The sequence below is a fragment of the Zeugodacus cucurbitae genome, chromosome 5, assembly GCF_028554725.1.
Source record: "Zeugodacus cucurbitae isolate PBARC_wt_2022May chromosome 5, idZeuCucr1.2, whole genome shotgun sequence".
In the NCBI taxonomy this organism is placed as follows: Eukaryota; Metazoa; Arthropoda; class Insecta; order Diptera; family Tephritidae; genus Zeugodacus; species Zeugodacus cucurbitae.
Window position 1 is genome coordinate 52,181,076 of NC_071670.1, and position 24,927 is coordinate 52,206,002.

The window sequence follows — 24,927 nt, forward strand, 5'->3', positions numbered from 1 at the left end:
CCCTCAATGTATCGTGACTCAAATCCAAATATTTTCCGTATAATTACATCTGTCAACCATCGCGTTTATTTATTCTGATTACCCTCTGTAAAAAGCTTGTTTTTCTTTTTATATAGTAGTGCTAGCTAGCAATACCTTTATTTGACAATTTATCGATCTTTTCTCCCGAGCAAGTGGGCCAAGTATTAATATTTTGGTGAATTCGAACATACACCGATAATATCTTTCAAAGATTGTGAGAGAGACTGGGCGAAGAGTTACTAAATTTTATTTAAAATTATGAAAATAAATATTTTTCCGTCTTATCCCGAATTCTTATAAAACTATTATTTATTATTTTATTTTATAAAATATAATATTATATAAAGAGAAATAAAGGTTTTTAATAATACTAAAGACAAATTTAAATTATTTTATAGTTTAAGTGATTAAAACCATTTAGTGATTTTTTTTAACTTTTGAAATGAATAATTTATTTGTGAATATCAACACCTGCTGTCTGGCAACACTGTTCACAACTCCACTCAACTACATTTCAACCGGTTTTATAACTGAAGTTAGTTACTCTCTAATGAAGCTCGGCACAAACAATAACGTCTAGCTTTACGAAGCAAAAAAAAAAAACAAGTTGAAGACATACATACATTCATACAAATATACAGACATTTTATATGCATTTACAATAGTATGTCGACCGCTGCATGCGCAAAATGAAACAAAGCTGTTTCTTTTAAGCTCTTTCCGCACTCTGCCAAGCACATCCATTTCGCGCTCTCAGCATCTGGTTCTTGTTGCATTCAATTCAGTGATTTTTCGACAATTATAAGAAAAGCATACGCAGGGCTTTTCATACAATTTCGATTTCATTAATTTAGCAATTTTATGCTAAATCATTTAAATAATTTAGTGATTTGATTTGCTCGTTTTCGCTATTGTTTGTGTGCAAGTGACGAAAGTGTTAATTTTAATGTGTTTAATTACATTAAGTACGCTTACTTATTGACACGCTACCATCGTTTTACTTTTTTTATTACTTCAACTTTTTTCGCTCTCAAGATTTGCCACTCTCAGCTGCAGTACTACACTACTTGGCGACTGTTAAGATTATACTCGTACATACATACATATTTAAGTGTGTTTATATGTATTTTTGCATACAATCGACCTTCTGTGTTATTGTTCGCGTTTCGTGTTTTTTATTTTTTTGTTTTTTTTTTTTGTCTGCACACCAACCAGTCTACATATCATCATATCGCATTCGCCCGATACTATTTTAACTTCGTTGCCCGGGTAGTGATAAACATTTATAGTGCTAAGTGTACCTACTATTTACTTGTGCACTCGACGAGATTGCCGAATAAATTCGCAAACGACGATGGCTGATGTGCGAAGACGACAACGTGCTAAATGTAAGCAAATTATTTTATTTTATGCTAATATCTAATTACATACAATACATAGATATATATAAACAATGGAACACCTAAGACCTTGATTTATGCATTATATGTACATAAGTATACAATAAATGTACAAAGTTGTTCAAGTCCTTGTAAGCATTCTCTAGAAAAAATGTGGAAAAACTCTCTTTGATCATATTTATTACATGTGAATTTTATTAGATTCCGATAGACAGTCTATATCCGAACAAATTAACTAATGATAAGATACTCTTCTCTGATGCTCACACTCAAGTAGACATAACCAAAAAATTCTTAATATATTATCGAAATCCAAAAGATATTTTTCAGACTAAATGACTTTCTCAAACATAATTTGTTGGATTTGATCTTTGGGTTACTAAAGATCAGTAGACTCTTCTCTTCTTCTTTACTGGCGTAGACACCGCTTGGCCTAGCCAGCGTAGCCGCTGTATTTTTATTCGCTGAACTATGTCAATGTCGTCGTATAACTCATACAGTTCATCGTTCCATCGTGTGCGGTATTCTGCCACAAAATCTTTGCCGTGAAAACTCCTAGTGCCGTGGATGTTGACATCGCCAATGCTTCTCCACCATAAAGCTGGACTGGAATAGAGTTTTGTCTTTGTTCGTTGGGAGAGGACTTTACTTTTCAGTTACATACTCACTCCTTAGTAGGACCTATTGAATCTATATAATCTGAAGCTTTATATTTCATAAACCAAAAACCTCACCATTTGTATCTATCACTCCGAGTCTCAGTCTGAAAGCTAGCGTCTAAAAAGAAAAAAAGGGGGCTTCAGTTCTCGAAAGACTTCTCAATCTCCATTCGAACATAGCATAGTGATTTTGCGTTGAATTTCAAAGCAGTATTTCAAACAAGTAAGGAAGGGCTAAGTTCGGGTGTAACCGAACATTTTATACTCTCGCAATTTATTTATTTAACTTTATTTATATTATATAATACACAATTTGACCCACATATTCGTCATATATATTGTATAAAGTCCATTGAAAGTTGGAAACCATAATATTAAGTTAGAAGCACCGAGGTCCTCATGTATGGGACCTTGGAAACCTATGGTCCGATTTCGGCGATTTTTAGAATGGGGCTGCCACATTATAAACGTAGTATTTGTGCAAAGTTCTGCGCCGATATCTTCACTAGTGCTTACTTTATATATTGTAAAGTAAACGATTCAGATCGTCTTCAAAGTTCTGGTATATAGGAAGTAGGCGTGGTTGTGAAGTGATTTGGCCTATTTTCACAACACATCATTGGGATGTAAGGAAACTATTACAAACCAAGTTTCATTGAATCGGTCGAGTAGTTCCTGAGATATGGTTTTTGACCCATAAGTGGGCGACGCCACGCCCATTTTCCATTTTGTAAAAAAAATCTGAGTGCAGCTTCTATCTGCCATTTCTTATGTGAAATTTAGTGTTTCTGACGTTTTGCTTTAGTGAGTTAACGCACTTTTAGTAATTTTCAACCTAACTTTTGTATGGGGGGTGGGCGTGGTTATGATCCGATTTCTTTCATTTTTGGACTGCATTAAAAAGTGGCTAAAAGAAACGACTGCAGAAAGTTTGGTTTATATAGCTTCATTGATTAGCGAGATAAATACAAAATAGGGCGGGTCCACGCCCACTTCTTCAAAAAAATTACATCCAAATGTGCCCCTCCCTAATGCGATCCTGTGTTCGAAATTTTATTTTAATAACTTTATTTATGGCTTAGTTATGACACTGTATAGGTTTTCAGTTTCCACCATTTTGTGGGCGTGGCAGTGGACCGATTTTGACCATTTTCGAAAGCAACCTCCTCAGGGTGCCAAGGAATATATGTTCCAAGTTTCGTTAAGATATCTTAATTTTTACTCAAGTTATCGCTTGCACGGACAGACGGACGGACAGACATCCGGATTTCAAATCCACTCGCCATCCTGATCTCTTATATATATATAACCCCATATCTAACTCTTTTATTTCTTGGTGACACAAACAACCGTTATGTGAACAAAATTATGATACTCTGTGCAACATGTTGCACTTAAAAAGTACTGGGTCTTATTGTAGAAAAAGTTGCTTTAGTTTTTTAGTGTATTTTCTGTTTTCATTTTCAATTTAAAAGTTCTCACAAATTCTTCTAGGCCACTTATAACTAAAGCGTTAAAAAGCTTATCATTCACTTACGTACATATGTATATCACCTATCACCTATCTAATGTCCCCTTACTTATTTCAATATTTACATTCGAGTATACAATGACATTATTTTTTTGTGTCGCTGACGTTTGGTCCTTGAAAACTCGATTGTAATGATTACGCGGTCATTGAAATTTGTGAAGCACGTGAAAAATTTATAAACAAATTAAAGTAAGATTACAGATAAAGGGTTCTGATTAATATAGCTAGTCTCAACTGGCTACTGATATTTCAAATTATGTCTTAATTTAATGATAATGTAAAAATAAACTGCTTGAAAGATAAACTGTCGCTGGAAAACACTTGTAGATTTATACAAGTTAATGTGTTGAAAAGTACCCGCTCAGTAAAGTGGAACTAAATATATATAAAGTGTTTTAGAATTAGTTAAATTAATAGATAATTTACAAAAAATATTACAAATACTCCACAATTTTAATGTGGATAGCTTTTGTTAGCAAAATATAATAAGTGTACCCCCACATAATACCTCCAACAAACTTAAAATTACATAACTCATACGTGTCAAATACATTATCGTAAATATGAAGTAATAACCAGTGGCAATTAGAAGATAATCACATTATCGGAAAACACATAAGTTATGCAACAAAAGAATTATTCAATCCCAAGTAGTTTGAGATCAAAAGTGATTGCGAGTACCTTTAATTAATGTGGCCACACAATTCCATTCGATTTTTTGTTCACGACTCTTGCGTGCCTAGGATTTAAGTAGATTTAAATGGTATTACATGTATTTTTAGATGTTATATTTTTGTGAGTTAAAGATTTCTCAAGAATTTCATGACTTGAAAAGGCTTCGGATTATTAATTTATTCTAATTGCAGAATAAAACAATGCAAAAATACAGAAGCTTATTGTCATTTAATGTACATAGGTACTCATGAATTATGAAGGTGAATATCTGTGGTATATTGCTGATCACGCAATGAGTTCGAAAAATTTTTCTCGCTGAAGGGAGTTATACAGGGAAAATTTAAACTAACTTGTATCTTTATTTCATTTATGAAAAAACAGCGATGGAAAAATGCATACAATTCAATTAATTATAATAAAATAATTATATTAGTAAATAAACTTGATCTAAGGAACCCTCAAGATGTTAATAAACCTACCATACGTGACTACTCTAAATAGAAAAGATTCCTAACCTCCTATTACCTCTCAAAACGCAGAAAAATTCGACCTCAACTGACTTATCGAAATGTAAACAACCCTGACCCCAAATGAACTCACAAAGTGTTAACAAACTTCAACTTATTGTGAGTTCAAAACATTTATAAAACTCTGACTTCATGCGACTCCTGAAAATGTGAACGGACTAGTCCACGTGAGATACCTTCAAATATAAATAATATTGACTTCACGTGACCCTTTAAAAAAAAAACTGATTTCACATGAACCCATAAACTGTAGACAAATTTTACCAAACGTGACCCTTCGAAATGTAAACGAATCTGATTTCACCTGACCCCTTACAATATAAACAAACCTGTTCGATGTTATCCCATAAAATGTGGACTAACCAGACCACACTTGACTTCTTCAAATGTAAACAAATCTGATGTCACAATCATAATCTGATATCAAATATGAATAAACCTGATATGACGTGGCACCACAAATAATATATAATTGTAACATCACTTGAATCCATAAAATTTAAACACACCTCTGACTTCCCTAAATGTTAGAAAACTGCAGGTGAACCCTTAAAATGTCCACAAATTTGACATAATTTTACCTCTCAAAATATGAACAAACCTAATATGAAATGCACTCGTGACCCTTCAAAAAATATCCAAACCTGTTTTCACGTGACCACTCGAAATCTTGACCTTAGTTGATTCTAAACAATATAAGGCAACCCTCCTCCTCCTTAAATAACAAATAGGTCACACGCAACTTCCCTACATATATACAAAAAAGACCTCACGTGACCCTTCAAAATCTTAACAACCCTGGTATCTCATGACCCTTACAAATTTAACAAACGTGATCTTGCATCCCCTCAAATGTTAAAAAATCCCGAACACAATTGTATCTCAATCAAAATGTAAATACACTACAAATCATTGATCTCGACTAAAATGTAAACAAACCCCGGGCAAAGGTCATTGACATTTTTGACAGCTTTTTTATATATTTAGCGGAGTCAAAGGCCTTTGCGTAGAGTTTCAATAAATTTTGATCGAGGTCAATGAGTTTAGGTCGGGATTTGTTAACATTTTTGGTTAAATTTATATGTTATATTTCGAGGGGTCAGATGTGATCTGGTTTGTTCATATGAGGCCAGATTTTCTGAATTTTAGGGATTAGTTTGATATCAGAATTGTTTATATATCGATGGATCACGTGAAGTCAGGTTTGATTATATTTTATGAAACCAAGTGATATCAGATATGCTTATATTTTAAAGTGTCATGTTGGGTCAGGTTTCTTTACTTGTTATGGGATCACATGAGGTTAGAATTAATTTTATTCTGAGAGACTGTGAGAAGTTAGGTTTGTTTTTCTAGGTTTCTTTACATTTTGGGAGAACACGTGAAGGTGTCCGAATTTTTCAGATTTTGAGGTACCTGGCTTCGCTTGGTATAACCAATTGGCGTCAAACTGCCAGAAGGAGGGATACGTGGCGCGCTGTTGTGGACTCGGCTATAACCGCGTAAGCGGTGTCTACGCCAGTCAAGAAGAAGATTTCATCAATTTATTATTTATACTGGGGTTAAAATAGGGTCTATATTCAAGAACTTATTACTACCAAATTTCATATTTCAATATACATAGGTATATATTGAGTAGTTAAATATATTTGTGTGGTTTTTGGTTTCTTAATATTAAAGTGTTGCAAAATCGGTTTTCAACGTCTCTTGGCTTCATTTCGTACGGCGCCCTATTTCAAAACGTATCATCAGGATGTTAAGAAAATGGTTGATTGAGGTGTTATAAAGAACAAAACTCTCTATACTCTGTACAAATTGTTTCCAGCGTATAAAAATACCATTTTATTTCTGCATACAATTGCAAGTTCTAAGCTAACAATACTCAATATGTAATATCTCACAACTCACGATCTTAATCACTTCTAGCGTCACATATGCTTGCATCATACTTTCATGAGTCTCATCAGTTGTAATCCAATGTGTGAATATACCGCTTTGTTTGCACAAACATCAACAATTATAATAGTATTTTTATTTTTACAATAATTAATTGCACTTCATCAAGTAAATTATCCAAACAATTATATCACACAAAATGGAAGAAGAAAAAAAAAAAGAAAAATTACAAAATACATATTGCATATTGTCTGATAGGAAATCTTAATGTGCAAACCTTTTTATAACATCAGTGCTTTTAGTTTAGTTGTGTTGCTGCTGTCATATATACGATCTAATGATTCAATGAAAGATCACTAGTTCTAAAGTGTCGATTTTGGAACAGTTCAAGCATAAAATACAAAGAGAGAGAAGACTTGAATTTTTTTTATTTTATATTTTATCGATAAATATTTCTGTCATGTCTATCAAATCAATATTTTTTTCTCAAAAGTTTCCTATAAATTAAAAAAAATTAAGCCTAGATGAACTATAAAATTTAAACTCATATCAATTCAAATATTTCCACATTCGGCTACTACGTGGTATACACTTCTACTTATGCTATATCTAGTCATAAATATTTGTATACCATATGTTTAATAGGTATGTGTATGCGCCTTGTATTTTTGCATATTTCCACTTTTATAGCACTCAGCTGGTTTTGCCAATTGTCAGATACTAGACCGACTAACACACTATATCTGCCTTTGCGAAAACGAAAAAAAATGCGAAAAAATCTACAAAAGTCGTTTAAGTTCACTGTCACGGCTGAGTTTGGTGGTCGCAGACGCCAATCATCACTTGACTCTTTATAGTAATTAATTTCTTGTTTCTTTTTTGTTGTTGCTATGTTGATCGCAAATATTGTATAAGGCAGCTTTTAGCATAGATAAATGCATGCTTGTGTGTGCATAATCGTGAACTTGTATCTACATTTTTACATATTCTTTTCCGTTGATATATATGTGTATCTCTAACACGTCTGAGGCGGCAGTTTCTAAGGCAATCTTGTCTAAAATTAGTTGAAATGTACCATAAATTCTTATCCGTTTTATTATAGCTTCTATAGCACGATCATTGTCAGTTATGTCATAAATTCATATTCTGCTACTCGCAGACATATATGTACATATAGACTAGTATACAGATATGTGTATGTTTATGAAGCAAATGGTAGGAATTAAGATAGTCTCTTGGTGTCTAATCGGCGAGTGTTTCGCATAGCACGATGTTGAATGTGTTACATTTTTAATTTACAGTATTAATAAAATAAAAGACTTGGAAATTTTAATTTTTTTACTATCACAGAGCGTACTGAAAAATAGGACAATTTGACTTATCTGGCGAACTTGTTCGAAGATATTTGATACCCCAAAAGACGAAGCTCGAAATTACTATGAGACCTCATCTAGATTTCGAAGATAATGTAGGGAACTTGGCATCACATGATTTTACAAATTGTGATCAGTTCGTAAAACTAAATAAAATCTTAATAAAATATATTAATAATATATAAATATTAAAACGATTTGCATTAAACAAAGCTTGATAACTGACCACACCTAATAAATAAAGAGACCACCTCTAGGTTTCGAAGATAATATAACGATTGACTTATGTGACAAATTGTGGCCAGTTGCTCTACTAAACGAAACATTATTAAAAAATATATTCCAATATATGCTTTTAAGATGATTTGCATTAAAAATGGCTTGATCACTGACCACACCTATCTCAAGTGCAAAGTAAAAAAATGTGATCTTCTAGGTGGGTCATCTAAAGCAGTATCATTTCATTTTAGCATTTCCTTACTGAGTTCTACTACAACTGAGGGCTTCTAGATTGAAATCGCCCAATGCAAATCAATATTGTAATTTTCGAATTGCCAATAAATTATTGATCTTGAAATTGATAAGGTAGTACTTTACGATTTAATTGATTTGAAGCTATGCATTATTTTTATTAACTATAATTTTTATTTTTACTATTCTTTAATTGTTACATTAGATTGTTGAACGGATATATGGTTGCAAGTCATGATGTTGTCTTATTAAAATATGAAAAAATCGCATATATTGTATATATTTTATGTCATAGATTTGTGATTGCACCTCTATAACGTAATAATATTTGAAATATTAATCGGAGTCAAACCGAAGCTTCTATTGCAAATTGTTCGAATTTTGCGAAATTAAAAAAAAATGAATAGTATTTTTTACAAAAAACGAAAAATCACGTTTTTTTTAACACAAATATTTTGCCGTAATAATATTTGAAATATTAATCGGAACATAGAGAAAGTTTCCATTCCAAATTATTCGAAAGCTATCCCAAGAATCGTGTTAGAAAAGTTTTTCGACCATTGGAAGAAACGTTGACATTAGTGCATGATAACGGAAGGAAATTATTTTAAAGGTGCCAATATTAATATAGACGAATAAATAAATTTGTTTTCTTAAAAAAAAAAAAAACGAAAATTCCCGTTGTTTTTTGAACACATGTATTTAAAATATTACTGGATTATATCATTGCAAATTGTTACAAGTTTTCGAAATTAAAAGAATGTCTTTGGTGTCAAAACAGTCACTGGGAACCCTCTCTCTCACTTTAAAAAATAATCTAACACCGACTTCCTTTTTTATACTCTCGCAACAAATGTTGCTAAAGATAGTTTTGTTCACATAACGGTTGTTTGTAACACCCAAAACTAAACGAGTTAGATATAGGGTTATATATACCAAAGTGATCAGGGTGAAGAGTGGAGTTCAAATCCGAATGTCTGTCTGTCCGTCCGTCTGTGCAAGCTGTAACTTGAGTAAAAATTAAGATATCTTGATGAAACTAGGCACACTTATTTCTTGACACCATAGGAAGCTTGCTTTCGAAAATGAGCAAAATCGGACCACTGCCACGCCCACAAAATGGCGAAAACCGAAAACACATAAAGTGCCATAACTAACCTCTAAATAAAGCTATGGAAATAAAATTTGGTATGAAGGATCGCACTATGAAGGGGCATATTTGGATGTAATTTTTTTGGGGAAATGGGCGAGGCCCCGCCCCCTACTAAGTTTTTTGTACATATCTCGCAAACCAATAGAGCTATATAAACCAAACTTTCTGCAGTCGTTTTTTTAGCCACTTCCTAATACAGTCCAAAAATTAAAGAAATCAGATGATAACCACGCCCACCTCCCATACAAAAGTTAGGTTGAAAATTACTAAAAGCGGGTTAACTCACTAACGAAAAACGTCAGAAACACTAAATTTCACGTAAGAAATGGCAGATGGAAGCTACACTCAGATTTTTTTACAAAATGGAAAATGGGCGTGGCGTCGCCCACTTATGGGTCAAAAACCATATCTCATCTAACATATCTCGGTGCTTCTAACCTAATATTATGGTTTCCAACTTTCAATGCACTTTATACAATATATATGACGGATAGGTGGCTCAAATTGTGTATTATATAATATAAATAAAGTTAAATAAATAAATTGCGAGAGTATAAAATGTTCGGTTACACCCGAACTTAGCCCTTCCTTACTTGTTATTTTCTTTGATTGATCAGCTCAGATACATATACAGTTGAACTTCCATAACTCGAACTGCTCTAACTCGAAGTTCTCCATAATTCGAACTATTGAATTGGCAATAGAAGTCAAAATTCATACAAATTACCATCTGTAACTCGGAAGTCACTCTAACTCGAAGTTTTTTTGTGGATTATAGTGATTCGAGTTAGTGAAGTTCCACTGTATATCTCTAAAAAATTATTATATTTTTCCACTGGCTTGATCGGTCATGTAGCTGATCGAATATGATTTTAGTGCTGTTCAGACTCTTCACTCTCGAACCTAACTAGCACTAGAAGTAGATTTCTGTAGGAAAGTGCATTATTTTAAAACTGATTTATCACAACAAATTACTAGACCCAACCTAAATGATCTGTGATATCTTGACAAACACTACGCATATTTCTTATGTATACTACAAGCAATCAGAACCAAAAACTATGAAATTTTCATGATATTGGCAAAAATTCCCTAATCTGTTCGCATTTCCTACATGGTATTTACCCATATATAGTAGATAGACTGATTTACGTATAAATACGCGGTCATTCACGAGCGTCACGTGCTGTTGACTAACACCCACGCCACAATACAAACTTACAAACATGTGAACTTACGTTTACTCATTTCCACAAACATAAACATATATTTTTAAGCCGGGCATTGGCCAGCAATAAAGCACTATGTCTTTGCGGAAACAGATCACTGAACCGGTACGTTGATGACACAGAATTAGGTTAAGCTGATGGAGAACACACGCCATACACTCAAACATACATACATACCAAACGTTGAGAGGGCACACCAAAAACCAGTACCAAAAAAAGAACACGCAAAAGGTGTTTGCAGAAGCTGTTGAGCTGCTGTGAAGTAAGCGCGACGAGAGTTAATAAAAAGTATACGCACTCATACATATTTATAATATTTTATATACATAAGTGTATACTTATTGTTTCAAATAACTGAAACACTGAAACATGATTACAAAAGCAGCTGTGAAAAACAAATACAAAAACAAAACGAAACAAGAAAATATTATTGTCAAAATTCAAAACTTGAATACAACGTGTATTTGGACTAAAATAAGTAAATAAAAAAAATGTGTTGAAAAAAAATAAAAAAAAACGTAAAAAAAATAATAACAAATACTCGCAGCAGCAGCTCGTTCGTTAAGTAAATTTAACAAGCGCGACTTGAGACACTTTTCGCAGCTTGCGCCCACCGCGCGCTACTCCACATTAAATTGAATATAGTTAGTCGGGCGTGCAATGTGTGATGCGACGGTTTAAAGTTTGTACCGCTAATGTTAGCTTGTCATTTTAAAGTCTAAAATTGACACAGCAATTTGGCTTTGACGCGTGCGGGAGTATTGGGTGCGCACACTGGCGACTTTCGTCAAGCGTTCTCAACGTACATATACGGTTTTAAACACAGGCTTTGCAACACGTAATTGAAAATAATAAAAAATTTGCTAAAACCATTAGTATATTGAAACAAAGAATGATATATGTGCTACAAGTATGTATACAATCACACACACACAAGTGCTAATACTAAGCAAAAAGAAAAGTATCAACTAAAAAGTGCGAAATACCAAACAGCTGAAATACTAAAGTAATAAAAATTTATTGAAAGCGCGCAATAGACATTATAAAAAACACACATAATCACACACACACACGCAAGCATACATACACATGCATGAGGAAAAAAAGTTAATATTATAGTTAATGCACATTTCATTGCGGCCTGGGTGTAAGTAAACGCGATCGGATAGTTATTGGAATAAAACGTCTTCACGAAATCGCGCGTTGTTCATCATTTTTCGCGTTTTTTCATACTTATTAATAAATTTTATTCAAAATTTTCTCACATTATTTCAGTGCTAAAAAGTACAGTGCTTAACAAAAAACCAAGTTGCTCAAAAAAAGCTTAAGAAAGCAAAAAAAAAAATAAAAGTAATAAAATTGAAACCTGAAAATACAGTGAGAACAGATGTGAAAGAAATTGCAAAAAAAAAAATATTATTAAAAATTCTATATACTCCCTCCCTCTCCCCCTCGAGTTCGATGTTCGACTGGGTCGTATTGTTTGCATAATGAACTCGTTTAGCACTTTCGATGTCTTCTGCTTCGGCAAGCGTACAACGCGTGGCTACTCGCTGCTCGGCTCGAGCGATGAAGGTACGAGTATGACGATATATAATTCTTATAAATACATGCATTAATGTATGCTATTATCACCTGTATATTGGCGTTATAAATTTTTTAAGTATTAAATTGGTAATAAAATGTATTTCGAAGCAAACTGATTATTTATACCAAATGTGGTGAACTCACTTAGAGTTGGTTTATGTATATTGTGTACTCTGGGGCGAATGTGGTGCAAATTGTTAGGGGAATTGTATGCATGAGTTGTTAGAGAACGGACTTGGGTTCGTTTCCAGATTCCGTTTAATAACAAAGACAGAAGTTTGTATTCTAATAACGGAACTTTTAGGTATTGAGATTAGGTAGGTATTGAGATTTTTGTCGAAAAATATTTTTTATAAAATTTATCTGAATTTCGGTGGTAGTTGTAGATAGGTTTCGTCATTTAGCTCAAATAGGTGATTTTCATTCAAGAATAGGTGCAATTATTAACTTTCTGATTTCTGAATAGCATGCTTTGAAGCTTGTCATCAGCGTTATCAAAGATAGTGTGGTCCGGTGGTACACCCTAGTATTCAACCCGAAATTATGGACTTCACAGTACAACAAACACATATAATAATAATACCTTTTTATTTGTAGTTTCATATTATAAATTTTAATGTATCTCAAGTAAATTTACCAATTCATTTCAATCATGATTCTAAGCCAACCAGGTTAAGCCCAAATAAATAGTTCCATCGATAATATGTTGAAGGTGAAATAATAATACGATAAGACGATCAAAAAACTAAATTAATCTAGAGATCAAGTGATCTCTTTATCTTCTTTTTAGAACCATTTTTTTTGTTTTTTTTTTTTACAACTACAACTTTGCTTCCGCCATTTTTTTTTTGTAAATTTAAGGCTTTTTTTGTATAAAAACGGTTACAAAAATGTTATTCAAAATATTGGCCGTCGCTAGCTACTACTTTTGGTCATCTTTCTGCAGCAGGCGTATTCCGTGACGAAAGAACTCCTCATCTTTTGAGTCGATCCAAGTGTGACTCAAATTTTTGACTTCTTCGTAAGAACTGAAGTGCTCGTTAGCTAGCCCGTGTGCCATCGATCGGAACAAATGGTAGTCAGATGGAGCACTGTCTGGAGAATACCGCGGTTGGGGTAAGATCTCCTATTTCAGCGTCTCCAAATATTTTTTGACCACCTTTGCGACGTGAAGCCGAGCATTGTCATGCTGGAGGCTTTATCGTGTCTTTCCTCGTACTGTGGATGTTTTTCTTTTAGTGCTCGGCTCAAACGCATCAATTACGTTCGGTATCGATCTCCTGTGATGGTTTCAGTCGATATGCTTCCCATTCAGCATCTTCGAAAATCTTCTCCCTTCCACCACCATGCTTGTCTTCGACTTCATAATCACCATTCTTAAAACGTTGAAACCATTCGCGACATGTTCTTAGGACAGCCTTACCGTACGTATCCGAAAGCACTCGATGAGCCTCAGCCGCACTTTTCTTGGAATTAAAAAGGAAAAGCAAAATTTCCCGCAAATGTCGTGAATTCGGCTAAAAAAGTGACATTTTCGATTGAGAATAAGTTTGGGATGCAAACAGATCTCTACAAATATTTTGTTGGGTTAATGTTGACGCAAATATCCAAGATCGATATAAAACGATTTTATCGACCAATGCTTGACCCTAGAGACAGCTATTGGAGAACGGCGGAAGCAAAGTTGTAGGTCTAATATAAACAAACAATCGCAATCAAAGATGTCGAACAACGAAAACAATAATACCAAAACACACAATAGATTGCCAATATTAAGTAGACTTGCTTACAAAAGCTTAGACTGAATATCAAAAAACCAAAAAAAAAAAATACCAATCACGTGGTTCCTGCAGACTAAATTATCGGATGGCATAAAGGTTTTATTTTCACAAGTCCAACTATTGATTTTGTAGATTCCCTACGGCTAATTGTCTCTACTTTGTAACTAATTTATATTGAGCTACGGAAAGGCACAAGTGCTTCCTGTAATTTCCACACTTTAACAGCACACTCATCGCATCGCTAGTACCACCTTAAGTCTCAAGCTTATTTATTTATCATCAAGTGTCCCAGTTGAAGGGAACGTATTCACTAATATGTTCGAGTACTTTAAACAAAAATAGGGAACGTGATTGATAAAATTATCAATGCGATTTGTTTGCGATTACTGTAGTACCACAATATTTACCTCACCTGAGGCCTATGGGTATTGATATGTGTGGTGATTGGTGTTGTGACGCCAACTGTAGCGTACATCTACTGCAATGTTATCTAAAGTGGTTACGTTCTGTATTTTCTTTCATTTCAAGTGGCATTTCAATGGCATTAAACATTTTTCTTTGCTCTCGAGTGTATGTTTTAAAGACTTTATAGGAAGTATTAGGGGTTTCAGTGATATTATGTGCATTATATCGCTAAATAAAGTGTGCCTTACTTGGTTTGTAGTCATGAAAATTTTTTTAACAGTAGCGTTGTCTGATGAATTCGAAAGTGAAAAGTTCTTGAAAAATAATTAAAATGCGAAGTTAGCTGTGGTTACCTAATTTTCTTTATTTTAGATTTCTTCGCTCATCCACACATTTTATATTTTGTTTAAGTCCACACTTTCTATTTTATGAAAATAATTTTGTTATTGCAATTATGATAATCATTTTATCAAGAAATTCTTAACATTTGAATCACATTTTGTTATTTGTTATGGCGATTGATATCGTAAGACTCCCTTTAGGAAGCCATAAACCTTACCAAATGATAATTCCGTTTCTTTTTATTATGGTTTTAAAAACAACTACTCTTTTATTGTCAATCAAGACGAATTCCGTCCGGTGTTGTTGTATTTGAAATCCGTTTATTTTAAGAAATAACGTAATTGTTTTTTGTTTTGAAAACAATTTATATTTTTTGCACATATCTTTTGTTATTAAGAATGCATTGTTTTGTTTTAAAGTGGTTGAACTGATTAGATTTCAGTTTCTGTGAAATATTGACTAACCCACGGTTAATTGCAGTAAACATTAATGAGTGTAATGAATATATAAAGATAGTATATATCTTTGTAATACTGTTAATACTTGTATAATAAAGTAATATTTAGTAGATAAATAATTTTAAAATAAAACAATTAAAGCATTAGGCCTGCTTTGAAACGAGAAATGTGTAAACATAACGGATTTCGGTGTGTATAAAAGTAAAATTTTAAGTGGAAATCATAAAGTGTTATTATGTTTTGAATAAAAACTGTATTTTACCGTTATTTTGTGACTTAAACATTTAAAGTGGAATACGGGGAAATTCATTAATTGAATCTCAAGTATCAATTAGGTCTACTGTTCTATTTTTTCCGAAACAGACTTCGGTGATTATCCTCCCTCATCATATTACGAACCCACATTTTTTAGTGCTTCCTCTTTTTATTTAAGTAGGAAAAAATATAAAAATAAAAGTACTTTTTATATTTAATATTTTTTGTTTCTGCGATTTTATAATATATGTATTTCTACTGAGTCACCGCTTCTATTCACGTTTCCGCTATGGCGTTACAAATTATATGTTGTCTAATAGACAAAAAATTAAAATTATATATAATTTTTTTGTGTGGGATTTGCGAATTATCACAATGTTGCAAAATACACAAAAGCTTTTGTTTGCAAAAAATTAAAAATTGCTGAATACCGGATTTATTAGCCACTTGTCACATATTTAAAATGAGTCAATATGATTTATTTAAACAAATAATGAGTAATAAATAGAAAATAAATTAAAGATTTGTTTGAAAATACATTTTTTGTACTATACATTATACATACAATATATAAATGAAAGGAATTGCTATTTGTATTATTTGGATGTGGCAAAACTTATATTATTTTGTATTTATATCGCTAAAAAAATATTTCAAGGAACATAGCTTACAACTGGAACATAGAACGCATCATCGGCATTTGAAGTTTTTATTCGAAAGTACTGTCAAGCTTCTGTTTTGTTTTTATTTCTTCCCTAAATTTGTAGGATGTTTTTTAAAGTGAGAAGGGTTGCTCTGTCTATACTACTATTATAAAGGGGAAAGATTTGTATGTATGTATGTTTATAATAAATAAACTCGAAAACAACTGTCCCAATTTCAAAAATTCTTTCACCATTGGAAAACTACATTCACCCCGAGTAACATAGGCTATATTTATTGCTATAATCTAAACTTTCTGGAAATAGTTCCCAGGTGAGGGTATCAAAAAGACTCCGTGATGGAGAATCTTAATCTGAAATTGAAAATCGTCAAAATATTAGAAATATACAAGCTCGCTTCATAATCCGAGAGAAAGACATCGTACACCAAAGACTAGTGATCAAGATTTAGCTCATCACAAATAAAATATAATTTCATATTCGAATTTTCTTCATTTTATTTTTGTAAAATAACCCACGCATGAAACGGGAAGTACATACATATGTATGCGACCGTGTGTAAAAATTTAGTACTTGGGACTTCTTATTTCTGAGATATCACTAAATTGTTCCGAATTATATTTGAATAAGTCGTTACAAGTATACAAGTTGAATATTCTCTAGAGCTCGTTTGTTAATTTGGTTCTCCAAATACGCGAGAGACATCTAAGCTACTAAGTTATTTTAAAGGAAGAACCTTCTATTCTTCACTTCATTTCTCGATCGCCAACAAGTTTTTTTAACAGGTTAGGAACCACAAAAAATATCTTCGACTACAGTGATATCGATGAAAAGGGGTAAATTCAATATATTGTTTCCAATCTTCATTAACAAATTTCGAAATTTAACATTTAAAATTTGCTTTAAAATGTGTTTCCTTCATTTAAGTACCACCTTAACGTACATAAATGCTATGGAACACTCATTAAAAAGATGATTTTTTGCTAAATATTTTAATTTTACCTCAAAGGTTTAAATAAATTTAGAACTACATGCTTACACTAGTCTTTAGATGTACATACATATGTATATTTTTTTTTATATTTATCTGTTTGTATGTAAATTTATAAATTGATTTTGTATTTTTCCAAATTGTTATATGCCGTTATTTCTAATAAAAGATTTCTTCAACTACGGTTTTACACAACATGCAGTATCAGCACGCCGTTCATTAATCAAATCTTCCCAAATGTCGTGCCGTTTAAAAATTATGTACAAATATGTTTTTTCTACATTTAATATCCTCAAGCTATGAAAGACGATAACGAAAATCACCTTTGAACAAAATTTTTGGTGATTTCGAATGCAAACAGAAAACCAGTTGCAATTTATCTCATTAGGACTATACTTGTATATTTTGTCTCTATGAAGTTAACATATTGGCACATCTGATAATTATTGTAAAAAGCATCAGCTGTTGCTCAAAGAAGCAGCTGTTTTCTCTGTGTCATTAGAAAAAATTAAAAAAAATGTAAATAATTTGTTATTGCGATTGTCCATTCCAATAAATTAATGAAGCAATTTGATTTGTTAGAGGAATCTGTTGTGTTGTAGAAATGACAGTGTTGAGAACAAATTTTGATTACATGGTTGGCCGCACTTTTCTCACACTTTTATTTTTATTTCTTGGTATGTTCCGACAGTTTTATAAGGATTTCGAACGCGAAACATTTTTTGTCAGGAATTACACTCGGATGTTCTCTACTGCCTAGCGAGTTCTCCTGGTATAAGTGTATATATTTTACATGGCATTCGAACTCGAGTCCCCCCATACAGTGGTAGTCATGCACTCAAATACGATGGTAACCAATGAAATACTTTATCATAAGTTGTTGCTAAAATGTGCATAAATCTAAGTGAAGAATAATTAATTTATTGATATTTCACCAAAATTGGAAATACCCAAAATATAGCGTACTAATTAATCAATTCTCCCACAAACGTCCATACATATAGGTTTATTTATATGATTTTGTAATTCAATTACGAGTAATGATCGCTTTTTTTCTATAAGCAATATGTATTTCGCTGATTAGACTTGTACAAGGAGCGGGAGTGTGTACTTTCACACTTTTTGGCTATTCATAAGTGCTTTGGCGTTTTTTGCACATTTTCGTACGCACATTGTTATTCACATAATCGTACTTATCTCACGAAATATTATTATTGATTGAAATTGAAGATTATTTATACTTTTGATTTTTCATAATTATTATTTGACAATTTACGTCAATGTTAGTTGTCAGAACAATGAAATATTTTGAATTTATCATCCCATAACAATCTTTTATTTAGACATATTGATAATAAACTAGTTTCCAAAATTATTTTATACACAATTGCTTATAACTCTAGCGGTAGCGTACGCTTTGGTAATATATCGAATTTAATCGCAGCACAATTCCAATTTAAGTTATCAGTTATTTTATTTGTATTTTTTTTGTGTCTTGATTAAATTTGATAAGATTTTTTTTTAATGTAATGAAGAAGACAAAGTGGTTCACTGGTTTTGTTAGGGTGATTTTAGAATACTTTGTTTAATATTCAACATTTTTTTATAAAATAGTCTAGTGTGTTATGAATAGATTTTTAAATACATTTTTAAATTTTCTTCGTATTCGAAATGAATCTGTTGCAATACTGCTTCAATATTTTTAAAATTTTTTATGTTTGCTTTTTGTCTACAACTTTGTTTCCGCCGTTTTTTTTTGTAAATTTAAGGCTTTATTGTATAAAAACGATTACAAAAATGTTATTCAAAATATTGGCCGTCCCTAGCTACTACTTTTGACCATCTTTCTGGCAGCATGCGTATTCCGTGACGAAAGAACTCCTCATCTTTTGAGTCGATCCAAGTGTGACTCCAATTTTTGACTTCTTCATAAGAACTGAAGTGCTCGTTAGCTAGACCGTGTGCCAGCAATCGAAACAAGTGGTAGTCAGATGAAGCAACGTCTGGGGAATACGGCGGGTGGGGTAAGATCTTCCAATTCAGCGTCTCCACCTTTTTTTCTTTTTTGACCACCTTTGCGACGTGTGGCCGAGCGTTGTCATGCTGAAGAATGACTTCATCGTGTCTTTCCTCGCACTGTGGCCGTTTTTCTTTTAGTGCTCGGCTCGAACGCATCAATTACGTTCGGTATCGATCTCCTGTGATGGTTTCACTTGGCTTTAGCAGCTCATAATATATCAATTCATTCATTTCTTGAAATTAAAAAAGAAAAGCAAAATTTCCCGCAAATGTCGAGAATTCGGCTCAAAAAGTGACATTTTCAGTTGAGAATAAGTTTGGGATGCAAACAGATCTCTACAAATATCTTGTTGGGTTAATGTTGACACAAATGTCCAAGATCGATATAAAAAAATATCGATTTAATCGACCAGTGCTTGACCCTAGAGACATCTATTGGAAAACGGCGGAAGCAAAGTTGTAGACCTAATATATTCCCTATATCCTCCGATATCTTATAAGAAATTTGGTACCTCTAGATTTTAAACGACGAATCATCAACCACGCCTACATTATTTCTATGAGAAAAACCTAGCCCAGATCTAATAAAGATTTAAAAGCTACATATTCTATATTATTTAGTCGCGTTCTATTAATTTATACAATTAAATATAATTTGCTTGTAGTTCGTGACCAATAAAATGTCTGTATCTAATTTTTATGTCTAAACTGCGCTATAATTATAGCTTTTTTATTTTAATTTTTATATATAATCTTTTTTAAATGCAATTAAACTATTGTAGAAATTGTAAAACATTTAGTCTCGATTACATTTTTTATTTTTTTATTAATTACGAAGACATTTAAACGTCCAGCATGTGTTATGCATTGCAATCTTGCTGTCAATTAAATGCTTTATCGATCGTTTTACTATATTTTGGAAAAACTGTGCTTTATACAATCCAAACTGACACATATGTGATGAAAAAGTAAATCCCCTAGCGTACAATCATTGTTAAATGTAGATTCCACTACGAAAAATATACGGAAGCAAGGCAGAAATAAGAATAGTAATAAACAAAAAGCACGAAAACGCCACTCCTTTCGTCAAATGAAAAATGTACCTGCACTTAAGCATACTTACATAGTTGTGGTACTTATTTAGCAGTCGCTCTCCGTAGAAAATAAATATTACCGACACCTGTCGGTTATCTGTGATCTCGTATATATCTCGTATAGTATGTTATCAATACAAAATGAGACCAAGACAGCAGCTAGCTAGCGGTAAATCCCATATACTTTCGCATAAAGGTACATTCTCCATTGTCTTCGCGGAAAAGTACAAAATTTATTAAATACGCTGAATAAATATGAGTATCATTCCATAAAGTACAATATATATCTTTATATGAGGCATGTATATTTAATAATTTAATATGTGCATTTGTCATTATTGTCATCAATATAATATACATATTTACAAAAGAAGTATATGTATATGCATGTTAGTAATATCTTCAATTTAAATGCAAAATTATGCATTATTTTTAACTTAATATTGCGCTAAACATTGCTTCATAGCTTGACAATTCTCACATTCCCGTAACCGATGCGCATTCAAGCTGATTTCCTAATTTGCTAAGTGTCTTATCGTGTTCGATTGTCGCTTTTGAAATTAATTACTGCACACGTAGCCTTTTAGTCAGTGTATTCGTAAGTATGCCCACATATTATATTTTATTATATCTACATTTACGAATATATGTATAATGCCGTAAGCTGTAACAAATGCTATATCTCGATGCAATTGTTCACATCACATGTGAAATAGATATAATAATGAGGGCCCTTTATACTTAAAATTAGTTATACCATGTCTATAGTATGTCTATGTAGTTCCCATAAACACTGGCGGAACAAAAAATATGGCGTAGGGAAGCTTCAAGATTAAAAAAAAAAATTTAAAAGTATTTGAATTTTGTAGGAGACAATTTTTGAGCGTTCCAAGAGTTCAAATTAACTATTCTTAGTGGCTTTATAACATTTAAAAAGAGTTACCTATTTTTTTATTTTAATAATAATTTATTTATTATAGCAAAAATATGATAATTATGTATATATATTTTAAAAGTTTTTAAGGTTAGAAAATGTAACTTTTTAACAGTAATATGTAATAGTATTTATAATTTTTCACCAGAGTGTCATTCCTTTTATGCACGTCTATGCCCACTATTACTTAGATATATTACTGCAGCTCAAAGTGATTAAATAATTTAGGAAAGTTTTCGAATACATATTATTCTATTTCTTTTATTAAATAAGGCATTATACAATTAATTCTCTGAATATTTAACCACACTGACTTATAAATTGAAAATTTAAATTTTAAATGCGATTGTCGAAGCGAACGCTTAAAATCGTTATACAAACGTTGTGTGTTAAGAGTTGTGAAATTTAAGATCTCACAGTCTTGTAGAGTACAATTGTCAACTATTTTTTAATAGGATAGACATGTTTTTATGAGCCTTGCGATGTTCGTTTATTATAAGCTCACACTCAGTTACTTGTTTGTGAATTCTTGGCTAAAACTATAATCTAACGATGTCCCAGACTCCATTTTGCCAGACAAGGCACCGTTTGACTTTTTCCTATTTCCAAAAATAAAGAGAACCTTAAAGGGACGAAGTTTTATAAGGATATGAGAAATCGCTGAAAGAGCCGAAGGCTATTCAAAAAATCGAGTTTGAGATGTATTTCGACTTCGATTGGAAGAAGCGCAGGCATAAGTGTCGACAACATTAATGTAGACGAATGAATTAATAAGTTTTCAAAAAAAAAAAAAACGAAAATTCCCGTTATTTTTTGAACACACCTCGTAGTTTGCTTAATAACACTGTACAACACTCGGTACTTTTTCGTCAAGTATATATTATATAAATGATGTTATTAAGCATGAAAGTTACATCTTTGAAAAAATAAATATAAAATTTGTTACATAAGCTTTATATACCATTGAATTAAGAAGAAAATTTAGATTATATCTATATTTTGGATTTTTTAGTAGCTATATCGTGTAATTATTAATAATTTTTTTTTAATCCATTTTTCGAACTTCGAATCCAAATATTTCGATTTTGCAGGCTAACCTCGAAAATCGGAGAATACATTTTTTTTTACTTATGGCTCAATCTCCTGAAAAAAAATTAGTTTGCTCCAATACCTAGAAAAAAATCGATTTTGTCGTATACTGTAATATAAGCTTCTCTTGAGGCGAGTTTTTCAGAAGCATAATGATTCTATATAGAAAGGTATGGGTAGTAACCATTTGATACGGACTCTAAGGGGCCATCCATAAATTACGTCACACCTTGAAGAGGGGTGGAGGGTATCACTCAGAAGTGACATTGTGTGACAAGGGGCAGGGGAGGGTCAAAAGCTTTGTGACATCACATTTCAAAATTTAGGGCAATGGTGCGCTCTTGGGTGCTAGACGACTGACTGCTCTGTACCACGCCGATTACGATCGATTTTTTACAAATAGTTAAATGTGAAACTATTGCATATTGCATGTAAGACGTTCTAGTCTTTGGAAATTATTAAAAGAAGGATTTTTCCCACCACCTGTGTTAATTAAACAGACATTAGTAGGTTATGGGGTCACAGGGAGTGATGACTAAATGTTGATTTTATTAAAGATTATACAATAAATATAAGAATCAATAGAATAACCTGTTTTTTTTTATTTTATGATAAATTCATAAAATTGGAAAATGGGTGACGTCACGTCAGGGGGGGTCAGATCAAAATGTGACAACTTGTGGCAAGGAGGGGGGAGGGGTTAAAAAGTCCTTAAATTCGTGTGACGTAATTTATGGATGGCCCCTAAGGTGGATGAATAAGCACCTTCCAACCAAGCTCTTATTAAACTTACATTATCAAGTTACTGAACCTCGTATTTCGAAGATGTATAATCTTTTTCGGCCAGATTAATATGATTGATGTTATTGGGGGTCAAAGTCGGATCTTCGAAAAAAAATATTTCAACAAGTATAATGCAATAAAACCTCTCTTGAAATATTTTAATAAAAAATTGTATAATCTTACAAAAACAACAAATTATTTTAAATAAATCAATCTAATATGATTTACTAAAGCAAAAAAAAAATTATAAAGATGCCATAGTAAACATATCAATTCAAATATAACCATTTAAGTTGCTCATAATTTACAATAACTGTTAAGTTCACTTGTATTAGCCCCATAAAAAATATTGTTTTTGTATATTTAAGCTCTTGAACTTGTACAAGGTTCGTTTTGTTGTTAATCTGCAACGCATTACAGCGCTATGCAGGCGCACACACTAGTAGCTTGCCAACAAATACATATGTATATATACACATATAGATTGCTATATACATACATATTAACGTAAATATTTTCAACTGAAGTGTTTTATTTCCGTTTTCGAATTTCTGTTCGTTATTTTTTCGTAAAATCCATTTCAATTTCAAGGTGAATTTTTGATTGCCTGATAACGGCTAAAATGCAACACTTACTACATACTGATTAACACATACGCATTGCTTTTTATTTGCGGCTTTTTGTTGTAAGAAACCAGCAAGAAAAATAAAACTGTTTCATTGGGACACGATTATTTACACATTGGCCACTCAATACAATAAATTACACTACTTTACGAGGTGAGATGATTTCCAAAATGAAGTATGAGTATGTTGGAAAAGAGGCATTTTAACAGCAAGGGCTTTTTGCCGTTATTTAACTGTATGTATATGCATATAAAAATATTTTTGAGTTAGTTCAAAGAAAATATTAACAAAGGCATACATTTTAGTTTAGTTGGTATTTTTAGACTGCAACATAATTAATGTTTAATTATGTGCGTACGTATGTATTTACGCACACAAGGTCGCCTTGATTGTACATAAACTAACTACAAATGGTTTATGAATTTGTATATTTATAAATAGAATGGATTCTTTTTACATACATTTTAAGTATATTACCATATTTTGTTGCCAATTTGGAGGCAGAAAACAGTACTCTTTGATTTGCCTATTCGGTAAATATTTTTGCTCAAAACAGTAAACAACTTTCAAATGAGGAATACATCTAAAGTAAAGTAGTAAAAAGTAAAGTAAACTATTTAGCGCCTGATCTTAACCATTCTTTGCTTTGCTATGGTTTCAAATATTTTGGTATTTTGCCTTGAAAGTATTCACTATGCCATATGGCCGGCTGGCTGATTGATTTTCACACAAAAAGTAAGAACTGTAATATATTTTTGTTGTATTATTCATTGTCAGTCGGAAGTTACTTTTTCTATTTCCCTTTTGGTTAAATAAGAAGTCTACATTGGGGGTTGTACCGAAGTTGTTCGACAAATAAGTGACCTTATAAGGTTATAGCCGAAAAAGTTATGTCTGTATTTGAACATCATACATAGTATTGCTGATTTAACATTATCAATAAACATTTTGTCCACATTTTGAGAA

At 32.2% G+C, this 24,927-nt stretch overlaps 1 protein-coding gene across 3 annotated transcripts in view; it reads left to right on the forward strand.

The window, feature by feature from the left end:
• Positions 1–24,927, forward strand: part of Slc41a2_1 (solute carrier family 41 member 2) — a 76,894-nt gene that overhangs the window by 11,150 nt on the left and 40,817 nt on the right. Inside the window, exon 1 of one of the 3 annotated variants that reach the window (XM_011181651.3) lies at positions 1,267–1,409. The exons of 1 other annotated variant lie outside the window; for it this stretch is intronic. In XM_011181651.3, the coding sequence (XP_011179953.1) occupies positions 1,376–1,409 (34 nt within the window). In that variant the 5' untranslated portion in view covers positions 1,267–1,375. Of the gene's footprint in view, positions 1–1,266; positions 1,410–11,792; positions 12,511–24,927 lie in introns of those variants that run through there. One more of the 3 variants, XM_011181650.3, reaches the window with a different exon arrangement.